Here is a 19,520-nt window from a genome sequence, read left to right as displayed (position 1 = left end):
TGCATTGGTCAGTTCGAAAATTAAATTAAGTATTATAAACCCTTAATAATAGCATTTCGAGAGGCAAGAGCAGCTCCAGCTTGGGAGAGAACATTTGCAAATCATGGTGGCCATGGCTTAATGCCATCACTGGCGTGTGCGTGCAATCATGCTGGAGGCTGCTACATAAAGGAAAAGAAAGGAACCAACAGAATTCAGGGTGTCTAAAAGTTTCATCTAGTGCACTGACTGGAGGCGCTACAGTTTAATACAGCTGAGGTTCAAGGTCCCTCACACATCCTTCATCCAGGAAGGATGTACCACACATTCAAATATAATCCCATGGTATGCCCTGATGGACTGGCCACAAAATGCACTCAAATGCAGTAGAGAACTACGAGATTGTCAGCAAGCAGTGCTCCAGAAATTGTTTTTAACTCATGTCTAGTTTTAAATCTTTGGAATAAAACTGATTTTTTTTTAATACCCTCCAACTAACATACATTTAATTGCCTCCGGCAAATGGACAGATTTTGTGTGTGTGTGTGTGTGTGTGTGTGTGTTAACGGGTGTTTTTTCTTTTATTTTTTTTTTTGTTTTGTATTATTTTCTGTTTGTTTGTTTTTTTTTTTCTTTTCGTTTTTTTTGTTGTTTTGTTTTTTTTTTTGTTTTTTTTGTTTTGGTCTAAATAGAAAAAAGGAAAAGGAGAAAGTAAATTCTTAGGGCCAGACCTTGAAATGCCCCAAGTGTCCAATTGGCAGCTACAGCGTTTGTGAGGAGGTTCCTTTGCCCTCAGACGAGTAGTTTCAACATTTCAGTGAAAACAAAAGGTTGCAGAAAGCTGAAAACCCAGATCTTGAAGATTGCTGTCATATATGTGTTTGTGTTTCTTATATTATTATTTCCTTTTGACTTCAGTTTTGCATCCCAAATATGTATGGGGTGGCATTTTAACAGTCAATGAGTCAAACAGTCAAAGGAGGACAGGAGGGGAGCCAGCTGGTAGGAGGGAGCAGCAACCGTGTGTGGACCAAGCGCCATTTTGTTTTATAGACGTGTCTTGAAGGGATGGTCCCAGAATATACAAAATATACAATCTGTCCTAATAACCACCCCGCTTGCTTGCATAGGCCATTTGATGGTCCTAAAGGCAGTCTTTGGAGTTGAGGCCTGTGCCAGCTAGCTAGGAATGCGGGTAGAGACCAGTATTGGATGTGTGTGTGTGGTATGACAAGTAAGGACTGTAGACTCCTTTGGAGTCAGCCTGCAGAGTAAATGTGAGGCCTCTGTTAATCCTGGGGGTTCTCGGTCACAAGTCATGGTGGGCCTAGCCAAAAAGAAAGAAAGAAAGAAAGAAACGTGTCTCTCCTTTTAGACAGCCCATGACAGAAACACCTCAACCTTTTCCTTAAATGTCAACCCTTCACTCCCACAATGGCATTTTAAATTGTGTATTGTAACAAGTCGGGGAACAGGAGCTCAGTGGGCATGAGAGAGAAGATAGGATGATCTTTTGTGAAGCCACTAGACTTGGGAGGCATCCTCAGTTTTCCCCACTCCTGGAAAGAGTGATATTTTTGGCTTTTTGTCAGGTCATAAACCAGAGTTAAATTAAATACGCAGCTGCCCTCTGAGACTAGCGACATCTATGCTGTAACTGGTTATAGGGTAGCAATGACACACAGCACAACGGTTGATCACTATGAGCTGAGGTCATCATGCCTCAAGGAGGATGAGAGAACTGTGATGTCCCATCTGATTGGCTGCTTCGAGAGCTGGACATCCAGGTGCCGAGAGAGTCCTGGAGAAGTTTAGTCCATGGAGAAAAGATAAAACATTTAAGCTTCCAAATAAGCTTTTCAAGTTTTCGTTAGCAAAAATGGAGAGATTAAAAAGAAAAAATCTAGCACTGGCAATAAGGTGAGGCTCAAGGGATATACTGTGATTTATCATCAAGGACTTTATTCTCTTGGCCACTTTGCAGTCATGCTAGAAGTTTCCAGAATCCCTAGTGCATATGGTGTGCAAGAGTCAAAAAGTAAGAAAAGAAAACTCCTCCCTTGAGAGTGAAGTCTACAGAAATGCAGGCCAGAAAGGTGTAAGGTGTTATTCCAGAGTCTGCCGCCGCTAAGGCCGTTGGGATCGACGCGAAAGATCTCAATAGTACTAAGAAGAACCAAAACCAGTCAACAGTTCTGTGAGGAAGTCTGACGCACGGAATAGTAGGACTTTTCACACACAAAGGACAAATAAACCAAGAGTTAATTTTGGCTACCAAACTGCAATTTGGTTTTCTAGGTCATTTTCCCCCAACTATTTAAAAAGAAACATTAGTGCTACACATATGCGACTTTAAGATGCTGGATTCTCCTATCAAGTTGCACTGAGAAGCAAGTTAAATAAGCCCCTCGGACTGCCGTCCACCTGCAGAGATGTCACATCCATTTTCTTTGATTTCCATTGGCAACAGCGGGAAATAATTCCAATAGTGCTGAAGTAAGCAGCCAGTCTGCCTTGCTGAGTTCACCTGGTTTCCTTCTTCATCTTCTTCCATCTGGCTAGGGCAAGGCATAAAGAATAGACGTATACATTTTAAATATAGTTGAGTGCATGACAGTGTGTATGTGTGTGGGTCTGTGTGTGTGTATGTGTGTGTGTGTACAGAGGTTTATAAGTGAGAACTTTCTTCTGCGAGGCAATGGGTCCCCGCCTGAAGTCCAGCCCCCTGCCTCATGGCGCGCCCGTTTCCTTTAGACACTAGCGGATGCCACGGCAACTCTGGCCTTTCGGTCTTTTAGATATGTCTCTTCATGTGGAGGGCAAGATGGTCAGACCTGGAAAAACACCTAGGAGATATAAACAACAAGGATATTAGAGAGCTCCCAGCAAACAGCTTGACTTGCATCACTCCTTAGGAAATGATTTCCCTTACTTTAAACAGACAGCGCACATGCATTGAGGAAACAGGGCCATGTGTTGGGAAGGTAAGTTTAAGGGGCAGAATGCTTGGGTTTAAATCCCATCTCTTCCAATAGCTGTGTGACTCTGAGCACATTAACCTCTCTGTACTGTAATTCCTCCTCAGTAGAGTGGGGATAATTACAGCCTTTATCTCATAGGTGGGTTGTGAGGATTAAATGAGATGATCCATGCAAGGTACTTAGAATACCGCCTGGCACATTGTAGGATCTCAGTGCATGTTAACTGTTAGGATCATAACTGTGATTATTAAAGAAGAAAAGAATGGGAAAGTGCTTTTGAAACCCATGTCATGCCTGCATACTGTAAATATAATAAAGAATAATTAGTCTGTATCATCAAAGGGTAGAACTCTGAAATTTCAACACCCAGATTTCAATCCTAAGCTTTACAATGAAAGCCTAGAAATACTGCTTGTGATACTACTTACAGGCTTATCAGACATTCTATATTCAAGTCACAAAGAAAAAAAAAAGAATGAAGAAGGGTGCTCACAGTTACTGAGTATGTTACAGTATGTAGGCACTGAGCTAAGGGTTTTCCCAATATCACACCATCCTCGCCAACCCTCTATCTCCATCGTAGGTATTCTCACCCTTTGTGTGTGTGTGTTGGGGGCGGAAGGGAGGGAGGTGAAGGAAACTGAGGCTAAGGTGTTTCTTGGAACCTAAGGCCCATAATTGAGTGCCTTCTTCATGTCGGAGTGGATCCAGTGTCATCTTCTTTCCTCGTTCCTCTAACACCAGCTATTTGATATTCGCTTGGGTAGAAACCCCTCTGCATTCTCATTTGTGTGAGGCTGAAGTTGTGGCCACAGTACTCTGCTAAGCAACAGTCATGTGACCTGTAAAGGTCAATGAGAACCAGCTCTGGGACAACTGCTGAAATTATTGGAAGAGAGAGGCTCTCTTTCCACTGGCATCCTGGAGTGACTGCGGTCTATACTGCCATTGTGGGAAAGAGTTTGCTTGAGAATGAAGTCAACAGTGAAAAAAGGGATCTGGGGGATAGAAAGAGTCCTGATGATAATATCAGAGAAGCTGGATCCAACAAAGCCTAAGGACAAATCTAATTCTGCTCTTCTCAGTTACCTGAGCTCATAAATACCCTTGGAGGCTAACTGCAGTCTAAGTCAGGTTTCTGTATGTTTTAACGAATAGTATGGGTGTTTCCAAATCCCTGTAGGCTTCAATCTCAGGTTCTGAATGAAATCTCAGTGAAGTCAGCCTACATGACAGCAGTCATTCTGAGCTCTGAGTGTATGCTTTCCCCCTGGATCATTTGCCTGAAACTAGCTGCTTTCTTACCTATGAGAAAGTTCCCAGGCTCCCTGAAGCCTGAGACACCCCTACAGTCCAAAACTCCTGTCAGAATGTTAGCAAGCTACACTGTTCAGGTTAGCAGGGTTTCCTGTTCAGGGCAGGATTTCCCTATGTTTGTTCATTCTTAAAACAAACAAAAAATATCCACCCTTTCCCTTGACCGCAACATTCTCCACACCCCCTGTTTGTGTCCATTCCTTAAATAGGTACATGTGTAGGATAGAACTCCAAGGGAATGAGGTGAAATGGGACAAGGGTAAAACGAAAACCACATAAAAATGGGAAAAGTACAACAGAAAACAATCTAATCCAATAACATGCTGCATAATAACAATTCCAATTATACCCACGTACTTCCAGCCCTGACTTTGTATGAGGAAGGTATTTAGATAATCCCTTAGAGATGCCTCTAAAGGGGGTTTGGTTTGCTATAAAAGAGTGTCACTAAGTTTTTTTTAAAAACTAGTACTCTGTGTCACTGGTACACAGGAAAATCAACATAGTCTGCAGGGAATTTAGCATCTAACTGGCATAATTCTGTCTTGTCCCGAGGGTACAACTCAGTATTGCCCACTGTCTGTTCTCTTTCCCTCCCTCCCTCTCTTCCTCCCTGCCTTCCTTCTTCCTTTTCTCTCTTTCCCTCCTTCTTTTATCCCAACAACCTGGAGAAAGAAGATCCAAGTTGGGACATTCTGTTTGTAGGTATTTCTTTTTTAAATGTAACATCCTTATAAGATCCCTATAAAGAAGGTACCATTCGTATTCCCACTACCAGATAAAATATTCATCAGAAAGAGGATTTGAACACAGGTAGTCTGACGCTAGAGCCCACACTCTCAGTCACATCTGCTTAACCACATTGAGAAGAAGAGAGGACTGGGCTGTCAATTTAAGGAGCTTCTGGCAGGCAGAATGATGCTCCCTCCAAAATGTCTACACTTCATGCCCAGACACTGGGACTATGTGTGGTTACATGATAAAGAATTAAAGCTGTGAATGGAATTAATTTATGAATCAGCTGACATTAAACAGGGGGATTATTCTGGACTGTCTGGGTGGGCTCAATGCTGTCACAAGGGTTCTTAAAAGTGGGAGAAGGAATTGAAAGAGAGAACCAGAGAGATGTCAGCACGAGAAGGACTCAATAGCTTTAATGATGGAGGAATGGCATCATGAGCCAAGGAATGTGGGCAGCTTCTAGAAGTTGGAAAAGGAAAGGAAATGGATACTCCTCTAGAGCCTCCAGAAAAAAATGCAGCTCTGCCAAAATCTTGAGTTTAGCCCAGTGAGACCTTTGTTGGACTTCTAACCTAGAAGTTTCTAACCTACAGAAATGTAAGATCATAAACTTGAAAAGTAAATAAACCTGATACTAAATTTGTGGCAAGTGGTCAAGGCAGCAACTAGAAAATTAATCCTGAGGTTAAGCTGGTCAGGCCTGAGAAGGACGTACCTGTGAGAAGCAACAACACAGACACCCAGAAGCCCTGCCTGTCCAAGAGAAATGCAGGGATTTGAGATGGTAAGGAGTGAAGACAGGGCCTGGCAGTGGGAAACCCCTTTCCTTTCCTTTCTATATCCTGGGAACGCTCGGGAAATTAGTATTCTTAATACAGAGCTTTATTTGAAAGAACCATTCAGTAATGTATATGTGCTCGGCTTTGTTTCTGCCTTTACCAATTACTGGGTATTTCGCAATATATGTATAAACATCTCCCTTTATCCTTCAAATTCAGGGGAAAAAAAGTGGAAAAAAGAAAACCAAATCTTTAACATGGTAGGGAATGTAACTGCACCCCTACTAAATCAAATGAGCATCATTATTTGTTCAAATTCCCAAAAAATGTATGATGCTTAGGATTAGACCAGGTCCCTTACTATTGAGGTTTTTATTTAAATTCAATACCCCAGTAAGGTACTTAGTCATGATTAATTTATACTTATTAATTTATACTTACTGAATTCCACATAGGAATAGTAAAAGGTAAAAGATAAACTTGGCATGTAGAAGTACAGAATCAAATAGTTTTAAGGGTAATATATTCCTAGAGAATATTCATAACTTTACAGCAGCCAAGTAACCTTAAATAAGAAGGTCCTTAATGATTGAAATTCATGCACAATGGAGAACTAGTTAACCCCACAGTCACTTCTCTTGTTTATGAAAAAGGCACACTAGGCTGGGTGTGGTGGCTCGCACCTGTAATCCTAGCACTTTGGGAGGCCGAGATGGGTGGATCACCTGAGGTCAGGAGTTCAAGACCAGCCTGACCAACACGCCAAAACTCTGTCTCTACTAAAAATACAAAATGAGCCAGGCGTGCTGGCGGGTACTTATAATCCCAGCTTCTCGGGAGGCTGAGGCAGGAGAATTGCTTGAACCCTGGAGGCAGAGGCTGCAGTGAGCCGAGATCGCACCACTGCACTCCAGCCTAGGTGACAAAGCGAGACTCTGTCTCAAATGAAAAAAAAAAGGAAAAAGGCAAACTAAAGTCACATAGGGATTAAGTCAACAGCAGTCTCCTAGGTGACCAAGGGGCTAAGATATGGGCTGGTATTTCTTACCACTTATAAGTGGGCTGACATAAAGATCAAAATGCACCCTCTAAACTGCCCAAGATCTGGAATGTACTACGCTAGTAGCGTTCTCCCTGGATTATAACTGCATTGAGTCAGTCGATAGAATGAGGGCCTGCATGTTACCACTGATGGAAACTGAGCCCTGTTTACCACCATCGGCAGCCTCCAACTCTGTGGGCTAAAAAACCACTCATCCCTCTAGCCACTGGTCACTCAGCGGGGCTGCACTGTCCAGTCAGATGGTGAAGAAATGACACTACTGCTGTGCTTTCTTTACTAACCCAAACCTGAAGCCAGAAGTCACAAAACCCAATGTCTGTAAGGCCGGGTAGATAAAGTAAGTGTCGTGGGTCAACTGTAAGAAACACAGCACTCTTGGGCTATCTGCTTCCACTTCTAATAAGGCATGGATACAAAGAAGTAAAGCTCTTCTTGTAAGAAGAAACAACAGAAAGCGCGACAATACTTGGCAACCGATGGCTTGCCTTTGAGTTGTGGAGCCATAGGGAGTGGTTCGAACAGTGGAAAAATAGTCATCACATGGCTATGGCAAATGGGTAATGACTGCTCTTCAGCTCCAGCCAATTACAGCCACATGGGAATGTGAGCCCACTGTGGCCAGATCTGATTTTTCCAGACAAAGCAAGAAATACAAACTTTTTTGTGTGACATTTAACGATTTTAAATGTTGGCCAAAAAAAAAAAAACAACAACAACAACAAAAAAAACACCAAACCAAAAACGTCATGAATTTTTTAAAACTACCTTATAGGCAAAATAAAAGCATACGTTAGATTTGGTACATGCTTAAGGAAAGGAAGTCTAAACCCTATTTAGCTTCTAAATAGGGCAGTGTGATTGTTCAAATTTTAAGAGATAAGAGGCGGTGCACTCATATATACTGCAGTACCAATAGGATGCCATGTCCTGCCAAGGGCTACAGATGCCCTCTGTTTCTGAAGGTAAACATCTTCTAAGGAATGCCAACTCCCGGTCACTCCAGGCTTTCCTTTCATCTGCTTTGGGACCGCTCCAATTCCCCATGTCGTCTCCCAGACCTGGCTATTCTTAGCACAGTCACCGCCATTGAAACTCCAAGGTGCTGCCTGTCATGAGACACTAATGAGAATACAAACTCTCATTTCTGATGTTGTCAAAAATGCACTATTGGCCTGTGTCACAGGACGCTGATCTACTCAATCTCCCACAAATACCATGTCGCAGAATTTGTACCATCTGCTCAGCAAATTTCTAGCTCCAGAAACTGTAGTGATTTTGATGAAGAAAACAAAGCAAAAGACTAACGAAATCACCCAACTCTGACATCTCTTTCAATGAAATAACCAATCGGTTTGGAATATTTCTCCACGTAAATCATACAAAAGACAGGATTAAATCCAAATATATCCGTTGCTGAAAGGTTGTAAATGTCTCAATAAGTCAGTTGATTTGAAGAGTGGAATACGAACTTTGGCAGTTTCCCCATAAGAACTCTTTGTCCACATCCAAGAATTATGGCAACCCATAATGCTCACAATCTCCAAGTAACAGCCTCCACACCCTTCAGAGCTGGGCAACTTGTGTGTACATGCTACCATCACACTCTGACCACTCACACTCTGACCACTCACAAAGCATTCATCTTGGTCCCAGTTGATATAACAGAACACTCTCCTTCAAAAGACTATGGACAGACAGTCACCATCTGCAGGGCTTCTTTATTAGCCAGAGTGAGAGAGGCACAAAGCAGAGAAACTTGAGATGGAAATAGAAGGAAGATGGGGAATAAGGAGAAACTCTGCTGGAGCATACTGTGTAGAAGACAGCTGCTGATTCATCTAAATACAGGAGGACTTCTAGGTAATGGATGGAAATGAAACAATGACTTGTATTCTTGGGTAGCAGAACAGAGTTCCAAGGGAATGGGAGACAATAAACTGCATGAAGTATACTTCCTCAGCCCTGGGGTGGGAGGTTATCTCTGGGCTCCAGGAGGCATGGGGTCTTTATTTAGTACTTAGAGAATGAAGATAAGAGGAAAATAGCTTCCCAGGAAGAAGGAAAAAAAAAAAAAAAGAAGGAAGAAAAACATAACTGCTCCTTTGTAAGCATCCTAAAGGAGCACTAAGCCAGCATGACCAGTCTGGACACCTCTTCCCTATTCACCAAACAAACACTACTACAGAGGAAGGCTTGGTGAGGGGGAGGTGTGGGACACAGGGACTGGGGGGAGGCAGGATGCAAAAGCGATCGCATTTCCTCCCAAGAAAAGCCAGGCCCCTGCTGCCATCCTGCAAGCTGGGGAACCCTGAGGCTTTCAGGGGCTTTTATCGTATTAGAAGCATTTTTCTCATCATAACGGAGACCTTTAGTATTGCATTAAAAAGATGGTTAATTTTCTTAAGCTTCCTTTTAAACACAGAAATAGGATTAGAAGGATAACACGCTCAGATGCAAGCCCATTATTTGATTATGTCTAAACCTAATCCTGCCTTCACCTTGGCCTGCAGAGTCTCCATTTTGGGGTTTATTGGTTGATAATGCCAGGGCTGTCAGATACTATTACTTGGGTAGTATCTGTTGCTACGCGCTCTTTCTTCTACTATCAAATGCAGAAGGCTTAAAATCGAATTACAGGAGAAGTTCTCAAAGCCTTGTCATTTTTTGAACCCTTGTACCTATTTTCAAGGAAGAAAGAATGATCTGGGCCCCAAAGAATGGGAACTCTCTTCAGTACAATTCGTTTCCAATAATGGTTCAAAGAAAAGTCTTACAGTGATAGGAACCCTAACCTTCCTTCCATTAAACAAGCTTTCTACTCTTTCTTATTACTATAGATGAGGGAAAGTGGTATTGAGGTTGATACAAAGATCAGAAGTCTCTACAGGTGACCATTCTCTGTCTCACTACTTTTCATATTATACTGAAGTTATCTGTCACATCTTGTTGATACCCAGTGACTAACACCATTTCCGGCTTAAAGCTAGTGTTCAGTAAATGCTTGTGTAACTGAACCAAGAATTCACACCACCTCTTGATTTCATGCAAGAGGGCACCCCCTCTTCTCACTGGTCCTCCCATGGAGAAGTAAAAGGCATTACCAGGTCCAAATGTCTGTGAGTCAGACCTGTGATAACTCCAAGCACATGGGTGCAGCTCACCCTCCAACCCACTTCCCCACGTCCCCTCCCTAGCCCATCAGCTTCTACTTCTCTTTACCTGTCGCAGTGGTTGCATTTGAAGGGCTTTGCACCTGTGTGTTTCCTGTAGTGCCTCGTGAGCTCATCGCTTCGTGCAAAACGCCACTCGCATCCCTCCCATGAGCACTTGTAAGGCTTCTCACCTGCAAGCAGAGATGGAAAGACCATGGTCAGCAGCAGGAACAAAAGGGATTACACCCAACCAGCCTGTGCTACCTGCTGGTCAGGCCTGGGAAAGGACTGTTTAAATCATTCCTGAAAGACTAGATTTCCTAACACAGTATACCACAGTTTTTTGGTTTTTCTGGTTTTTTCCCAAGTCTCCTGGTGTTTTGTTTTTTGTTTTCTTTTTTGTTAACCTTCAAAAGTGGTTTCACCAGATCCTCAAATCTGGAGCTGTCATTTCAGTTCCCAGAGTCAGAGCATTTCCTTTGACTGGTGAAGGATCAATTTTTATTTATTTTCTATTCCCCGGAGCACTTTCACCCCCACAGTCCAGGCAGAAAGGAAATGTGCTATTTTCATCTGAACCACAAATGCTTCTAATTCTATTTTTCTTCAGAACCTACAGTCATTTGCCATTTCAGGCTTTTTAGTCTTCTCCCTTCCCTTCCCTCCTACCACAAGCTGCAGCCAGGTAGCTGACTGACAAAGCAAACAGCTTAGGTCTCCCAGAGCCACTGTTCCTTCCAGTAAATGTGATGGATGGACAAAGAGGAGAAAAGTCTACAATTTGAGAGTAAAACAAAAATCACTTGACAATCCCTGGCATTTATGGAAAATACTATCACAAAAGTCTGAGTTAGGAAACTCATAGCTTAACAACTGCAGAGTGTTCTTATTAGAGAATAATATATATTATTGTAAAATATTTTAAAAATCAATTTGGAGAGCAAGGTTTTAGCCACGGGGAAGCTGCTTATAAGCATGAAATTCAAACACTTGTGCTCAAGTGACCTTTTCACACAGTAAATACAGATGGAAGGATATGTAAGAGAAAGTACATGACTTTGCCTTAGACCTTTTTTTAACTCATCACATCTGTCACCAAACATGACAAATATTTACCATTCCAACTGTATGGTGGACTGGTTCTAATTAAAAAGAAAAATGATCTTTGGAAACCTGTGAAATCATGAAGCTGAGTTACTGAGCCCTGTCACTGAGAGGCAGGTTAGTACGTGGTTAACAGCTTTGAAGCCAAACTTCCTGGGCTCAGCTTCTAGTTCTATCCTTAATTGTCTGACCTTGGGCAGGTTAATAAACCTCTATGTGTCTCTGTTTTCTTAGAGATAATAATAATAGGTACCTCAAAGGGTTTAGAGAAGATAAATCAACACACATGCATATTATATATTAATTAGAACAACGTCTGGCATATGTAAGAGTCATATAACTAATAAACATGAAAACCTGCCAAACTCAAAATTTCAGGATACCTAGGTGCCAAAGTACTATGGCATCCCATTATTTCCCCAGTTTTAAAAGCTAAATCTTTACTAGGCAGCCCTGAAGGAGACATTACCCAGGTACTATACTTGACCTACTTTCTTCTTTCCACCTTTCCCCTTCCCTTTAAACCTGACTACAAAGCATTCACAATTCTTTATTTGTATCACCTAGAATCAAACCAAACATGCTTGAAAATTTTATTTCATTAAATTGGTGCCCTAGTGAGCCACTGCTCTGTCAGACCCACAGAGAAGAGGAACGAGAAACACAGGCATTTCTTTTAAAGGGAACCAAGAGGACATGAAGGAGGGCTGGAGGCACAGGAGGAAACCCATTCAGTTTCGGAAACAGGAAAAAAAGAGGACGAATCACTAAGCAGTGTTAAAAGTTCACCTTCTGACTCCTTTAAGCCAAAAGTTTAGAAAAGATGTGCTAGCTGAAGAAAAGGTAGCCAAGTGGAGGTGCCACATAAACTTTGGAATCAGCATACTTGGGATCTTGCTGCGTTCGTTCCAGACTCTAGAACTCAGTATATTTGTCTGTTAAACGAGGGTGAGCTTATTCATAAACCCATGTTTATAGCGAGGTTTCAATCAGCTGTGTGTAAGAAACGTTTGTTCAGCCTTGCATGCAGTCGGTACTCAGTTCCTGTCTCAACTCCCTTTCCTCCGCCTGTGTTCACAGAGGTTATTAGGAAGACAAGCCTGAAATTGCTGTCAATAAAGGCCTTCAGAGCTCATGGCTCCAGAAAGCCAAGTCTAGAGACATTCTGGGTACCTGAAATATTAGAAACAGAGAGTCTTTTAAGTATTTTCTCATTATATTGATGGAGAATGAATCCAAAACAGGGAGGGTTTTTTAGGACTGCTCTGAATGAGTAGGACACAGAAGGGGAAGTACGAGATCCCAGTACCCTGCAGGACAGACATGTTAGCATCATGCATTTAACGCTGCTGATCACCCACTAGGCTCTGTTATTTCAAGAGGAAATCTGGCACAAACAACAAAAGTAGAATGAGGCATCTAACACTTCGGAAATTCAAAGTGCCCTCCGCCCATGAAGGCCTTCAAATGTAATTAAAATTGGAGGTTCCTGGAACCTTGGGGACCAAATACACCCCAAATGCAATGAGGCACCTAGGAAATTCCATGAAATTCTACAGCAACAACCAGAGACATCTAGTCCTCAGAATCAATTCCATAATCGAACTGACTTGTCTATCACAGGCAACCACATTCTGAAGGACACAGGAAGGGCAGATAAAATGAAGAAGACTGAAGTGGATGTCTTTGGGCGTTTTTTCCCATTTCAACCGTTTGCTTTTCCCCTTGCTGAATTCCTTTAACTAGCTTATTTTGACAAATAATATCAAAGATGTAGTTATTTTCCAGAAAATGATTAGACTCTTAGTTACTTCCCAGTACAAACCAACTCTCCAACCCAGGAGCTATTTCAGCATCCTGGTGGCTGTGTCCACTATTGAGAAACTGCAGATAGCTTGACTTAGCTCTGAATCTTATCACCTGACATTGTTTCCTGCTTGCGGCAAACACTACTCAGAATAATACTGAGGACAGGCTCCTTTGTGCCCTGACATTTTAGCCATGTTACTATTATAGTGATTTATCAAGCTATTTTCCCACCATCTGGCTAGTTTACTGACAAGTTGCCATTCCTGCAAATACTAATAAAAAATTTTAAAATAATCAAGAACACCCAATGAAGGAGCAGTGCCTGAAGGCAGAACTCAGAAATCAGAGAAGCAGAAAAAATACAAAGAATTGGGAATATGACTTTATATTTAGGGCACAGGAATTGTGGAGTTAGACTGGCCTTGTTTCCAGGTTTTATACCCACCTCTATAAACCAATTCCTACTGGAAAGGCAGGTCAGCAAAATTCTTCTGTTAATATTTTCAGCATGGCCAAGACTGCATCTCCCTGAACACCAACAGCCACAGCTTGATCTTGGGGGGTGGACATATCTCTAGCCATGATACATTTGTTTTCATCCTTAAAAGCCTACCTGAAGATTTCTGCTCATTTCATCAAAGGCTGAATTTCTTTCTTTACAAAAGGAAAAAAGAGAGGCTTTACGAGAGAGAGGAAAACTGCACGTCAGTGGTACTGGAGCGGGTTTCATGCAAGATCAGCTCTTCTATTTTACTCTCCCTTCTTTCACTTGCCTCCACTCCAGATACTTCTTCCTCGACTCCAGATACTTCTCCTGGGTATAAAACAGAAACTGTCATGGCCTTGCACAACACTATGCTGTATCACACTTGGAATGAGGCACACTGTTCAGCTCACTGCACCTCTAGAGTGAACAAAAATGCCCAAGAGTGGTCTATGTGAGACAGACAGATATAAGAGAGACTTAAAAACCCAGGACTCCAGTACAGGAAGGGCATGTGAGTGAAGGCAAAGACACCTCCCACAGCTCACAATGCTGGAGGCAGAGGACACCCTCAGGACCTCCTAAATGTCAGGGTGAATATCAAGAACCACTTTCCCTGTCGGGCAAAAACCCTAGGATGCAACAACTCTAGGATACTTGTTTCCCTGGGGGAGTGCATGCCACCTCAGAGGTGAGAGTAAGTCTCATTAGGTAAAAACAGACTTATAGCCAGATGAGGGCTCGTAAGGGGAGGTAAGGGTGCTTGAGAAACAGGACTGACATTTAGAGAGGTTAAATTATGTCAAGAACTTGCGTTCTCCCACAAAATTCATCTGAAATGAAATGTGGTCTAAACCAGTGTGGCATTTTGTTAGTTTCTTACAGGGTCACTCTCCCTATATCGTGATCATCAGAATTGACTGATCAAAAAACACTGCCATAAATACCTTTTGAGCATGCATCGATGATATATGTAGGCTTAGTCATGAATCATACAGATGTATGTAATAATGTCCTATTAGGATATTATAAAATATATATTCAATAGACCAATTAAAAATGAGAATAAATCAAATATAAATAGAAGTCATACATATTTCTTCTTGCCTTCAAAAAGACTGTGTTGCACAACCCTACTTTTGGCCACTGCCCTGTATGATAAATAAAAATAGCTTTGCTCTCAGCCCCACCATCTCACTGGTCTTAGGGCTTCCATTCATGGCTCCTACAGTCTATTCAATTTATAGTAGTCAAAGCAATCCTTTGAAAATGTAAATCAGAGCATGAGTGACTCTTACAGGGGGCCTTAGTCTATATATTTCCATATAAATGGTCTCTTTGACATCCACTGGATTTTATGCATTTAAAAACATTATTCTGCAAAGGGTTCCACAGGTTTTGCCAGACTGCCAAAGACATTCACCCAAAAAAGGTTAAGATGAAATTAAAGTGTAAATGTTCCAATGGCTTTCTATCATTCTCAGAAAAAAAGTCAAAAGCCAGGCAAGGCTATACAGTATAGCCTACATGATCTGGCTCCTGGCTACCTCTCCAATATCATCCCCTACGCTCCCCTCCCCGATTCACCACATTGCTGCCCTGCCTGTAGGCTCCCACCTTGAGGCCTTTGCACTGGCTCCTTGCTCTGCCTGGAACACTTGCTCCCTCACTTCATTCAGGTCTCTGCCTGAATGTCTCCTCCTCTCAGAGAACTTCCTTCACTATCCTCTGTAAAACAACAGATTCTGTCACTTTCTCCATAGCACTTAATTACGTTGAAACGAAACTGCATACTGTTTGAGTGTATTATAGTCTGTTTCCCCCACCAGAGCATAAGCTGCATGCAGACATCCATTTTGTTCACTGTGATACCAACAGTGCTAAAGCAGTGCTTGGCTCAATCCTATCCAATACATTAAGTGAATTTAACAAAGCATCCTGCTTTGCAACAAAAACCTGAGTACACCTAGAGGGGCAGAACAGCCTGTGTGATTTCCAGTCCCTTACTTTGTAGATATTCAATGGTTTAAGAGTGGAAATGTTTGCTTGGTAGCTTAAATCTGACATCCTTCTTTGACAAGGACTAAAATGTGGTAAGTTTTCCTTTACCATCAAAAATATCACTTCTACTTCTTCCCAATCTTCCACAGCCTAAAAGACGAGGATCCTGAAAACTTCCTATAACCTAATCTCACACATAGGAACCTAGTCTCCTGAGCAATATCCCCTCTGGGAAGCAAAGTGCGTCATTTTATGAAACTCATTTGTAATGTTTATCTCTGAAGATGTATTTGAGACAGCATAAGTGATACGTCAAACGTACTGTGCTATAAATTTGCCTTTAAGATAGAGAGTATAGCATAAAATATGAACACATGGCAGAATCTTGCACTCAAGGTTTAAAATCTGTTGAAAATAAACTCACTAATACAAATTTTCTGCATTCATTTCCTCATCTACAAAATTTCAAATTCTTAATCCAAGTTCTAAAGAGATTAGGATTTTGATTTTACCTGTTTCCTTTTATTTATTTATTTTTTAATGTGGTTCTAGACATTTAGGTATATCAAGGTCCTAGTCTCTTGAGGACTTGGATTAAGAATTTGGAAACTCTGCAGATCAGGAAATGGAAAAGAAAACCGGAAAAGAGGAATACTTTGCAGTGGGTTTATATTGCTGCCTAGTACATCTAGAAGAAATCAGCGAAGACCCATCAATTGCTTTCACATCACACTCAGTCGCACTAGAGAATTTAAGCAAGCTGGAGAATAAAGACATTGTAGAGAAAGTGTCACTAAGCTTTCTTAGCACTGCAAACAGAGTAACCGATAAACTTCACTCCGTAGCTTGTCAATGTCTTCTCAAGGTGTAGCTGCTGCAACTAAAAAATAACCATGCTAAGTCACTGAATCTGCTTTGGAAAATTGTCTCAGAGCCCCTCTTAGATTCCAGCTGGATCTTAAATTTTTTTTTTCAAGGTTTTTTGCGTATCTGATTGATGGAAAATAAAACAAGGGCTTTCTTTTCTAGAATTCTCAAAACATTTATAATAGCTACAACATAAAACAAAATGTACGCTCATTGATGATCCATGTGGCTTTTTCATTCATCCATTACTTCCTTACCCAAAGGTCAGGTCCAAGTACCTGAGTTTACACAGTGCACCAGTCACTTTACAGAGCATGCAAACATTTGCCCTATTTGTTTTTATTCTTTTTTTTTTTTTTTGAGACGGAGTCTCTTTCTGTCGCCCAGGCTGGAGTGCAGTGGTGCGATCTCAGCTCACTGCAAGCTCCGCCTCCCGGGTTCACGTCATTCTCCTGCCTCAGCCTCCCGAGTAGCTGGGACTAGAGGTGCCCGCCACCATGCCTGGCTAATTTTTTTGTATTTTTAGTAGAGACGGGGTTTCACCGTGTTAACCAGGATGGTCTCGATCTCCTGACCTCGTGATCACCCACCTCGGCATCCCAAAGTGCTGGGATTACAGGCGTGAGCCACTATGCCCGGCCTGTTTTTATTCTTAGAACAACTAAAAACCAGTAACTGGGCCTCGGTTAGGTTTACTCCTCACTATCTTAAAATGTTTATTCAAAAATCTGTAATCCAAAATTTAAACCACATCCTCAACGAGGTACAGCTGCTACTTCAGAAGACGGAGAGAGGTTAGAAAAGATTTTGACTGAATCCTGCAAATGTTGACAACAATTGTATTTGTGTCCAATATAGTAGCCACTAGCCACACATGGCAACAAGCGCTTGAAACGTTGCTGAGGTAACTAAAAAGCTGAACTTTTAATTTAACCTTAATTAATGAAAATTAAAATTAAGATTAAAAAATTGAAGCAGTGTAAAAATATTTCACACTGTTATTTTGGTAGAACTGCATTTAACTTTCACCACTGAAAATTTAGCATGAGACACCCTGGAAACATACAATACACACTGGATCTCAAATAATTAGTATTAAAAAAGAATGTAAAATATTTCTCACTAATAACTGTTTAAATATTGATTTTCTGCAGAATGATTATATTTTAGATATATTAATTTAGGTAAAACATATTAAAATTAATTTTACCTTTTATTTAATGTTTTAAAAAATGAGATTACTAGAAAATTTACAGTTACGTATGTGGCTTGCATGTATTTCTATTTTGGACAGCACTGGTTTAAAATATATTTTCTATGTAGAAACCCCATCGACTCAAACTTAAAAGCTCATCTTTCCTGTATTCTTCTCCATGTCCAGCCCACAGCCTAGAATCCCAGTGTTCCCCTTTCTACATTCCAACCCATGGTAGAAGCACTCTCCCAGGCTCAAAATCTTAGAGTTATTTTTAACTGTGAGAAAGCTAGGGAAGAAAGGGCTCAGTAAACAAGTCCAAGTACTTCACCTTTGTGGAATCTCTCCTCTCCACCCCTGACTTTTATTCTTATTACTATCAACCTTGCTGTGTGCAAGACCCTGAATGCCTCACCAAATGCCAACAGCAGCCCTTCTCTGTTTCGAGGGATCTCCTCCCTGTTGCTGCATCACGATCACCTGAGGCACTTATTAAAAACGCAGATTCCGAGTTCCCATCTCAGACCTTCTGTATCAGAATCTGTTTTTAGCATCTCTATGCATGGGTTCAGGAATCTGAAGAAGTGACATTTAAGCCGAGATATGAAGGAGAAGGAGTTAACCAGGTGCAGGGAGAAGAAAGCATTGTAGGTTTAAAAAGCAGCACGTACCAAGGCCCTGGGAGCAGAAGCAGCTTGGTGCTTTTAAGAAACAGTCATTAAACCAAAAGGCTCAAAGAAGCCTTCTCTGATCCCCACCCCAACCCCAAACTTAATAGAATGTTTGCATAATAAACTTAATAGAATGTTTGGAGTCTCTGGCTAGGATGTAAATTTTGTGAGGGCAGGAGCCGCATTTGACTTGTTCTCCACTTTATCCACAGTGGCTAGCACAAACTTTATACACAGTAGATGCTCAGATAATACTCTTATTTATATACAGGACCCATAAAAGTGCCGTTAAGAAACACAAAATAATTTTTCTCTTTAAATTGTTCTCATCCCCTATATCCATCTCTCTTTCCATAAGCAGTCCTCCAGCACAGTGGTTTTCAAATTTATTAGAATTCCCTAAAGGGCTTGTTTTAAAACACAGGTTAGTGAACCCCACCCTGAGAGGTTCCGATTCAGTAGGTCTGATTCACGAGGGGAGGGCCCAAGAATCTGCTTTCTAACGAATTCCCAGATGATGCTGACGCTGCTGTTTCAGAAACCACACCTCAAGAACCACTGCTGTAGTGGGGAAATAAAAGGAACTCAGCATCAAAAATTAGATTATTCTAGTTCTGGCTCTGCCATATAATAGCAGTGTGGCCTTGTAAAGGTATTTAATAACTTCTTTGGGGACTTATGGCGCTTAACTGTGTGGGGAAAGAATTAAAAAAAAAAAAAAACTATCCCACTTCCCTATTGTCATGAAGATTCGATAGAACCTAGTTCCTGAAAGTGATGGGTCAGTTACAAAGTCCCAAATGAATAAAAAGTGTTATTAACAGTGTTTGTTATTAAAGTTGCTATTCATAGTGGTAATATCAACAGGGAGTTTACAGACACACAGGAAGCCAGTGAGAGATGTGGAAACAGAGAACTTTGTCACCTGTATGTTGAGGGCAAGGGCACAGGGCTTCTCTCTAAGACTTAAACTGGAGCCCAACCTGCCTCGTGGAGCACAGCCACGGAAACACACAGGATTAAAGAAATCCTTTGGGGTCATGTGCCATTTTTAACAACTGTTAACTTTTTCTAAAATGTTTCTTTCGAGACAAAGTGTTAGATTCTCGGTGAATTTGTTTGAAATGTTGGAGATTGTGTTGGTCATGAAAATTAGTTACCAATCCAGATGATGAAATAAATTTAGCTGTTGAAAATTAAAGAGCTTTTGCAATGTGTAATTTGTGATTCCAATACACGTGTTTTCAAATACTGTACTGTGTTTCTCACAAGCCAAGGAATGGGATAAAATTATTTTTTATTTAATTAAAAATGTATGCAGTATTCTAGTAGTTTCCAGTAGGCTGAGTGGCTGAGTGAGGTTTAGCCAACAAACAC

At 41.3% G+C, this 19,520-nt stretch overlaps 1 protein-coding gene across 5 annotated transcripts in view; it reads right to left on the bottom strand.

The window, feature by feature from the left end:
- Positions 1-622: 622 nt before the first annotated feature.
- The window catches only part of KLF7 (KLF transcription factor 7), an 88,395-nt gene continuing 69,497 nt past the window's right edge, over positions 623-19,520 (bottom strand). For 4 of the 5 annotated variants that reach the window (XM_017893935.1, XM_017893934.1, XM_017893932.1 and 1 more), the window contains 2 exons: positions 10,080-10,203; positions 623-2,825 (listed from right to left, as the gene is read on the bottom strand). In XM_017893935.1, the coding sequence (XP_017749424.1) occupies positions 2,774-2,825; positions 10,080-10,203 (176 nt within the window). In that variant the 3' untranslated portion in view covers positions 623-2,773. The remainder of the gene's footprint in view (positions 2,826-10,079; positions 10,204-19,520) is intronic. The other variant, XM_017893936.1, reaches the window with a different exon arrangement.

This window comes from Rhinopithecus bieti, unplaced genomic scaffold, assembly GCF_001698545.2.
Source record: "Rhinopithecus bieti isolate Rb0 unplaced genomic scaffold, ASM169854v2 scaffold_22522, whole genome shotgun sequence".
NCBI classification, from domain to species: Eukaryota; Metazoa; Chordata; class Mammalia; order Primates; family Cercopithecidae; genus Rhinopithecus; species Rhinopithecus bieti.
This window is presented reverse-complemented; position numbering and strand designations above follow the sequence as displayed.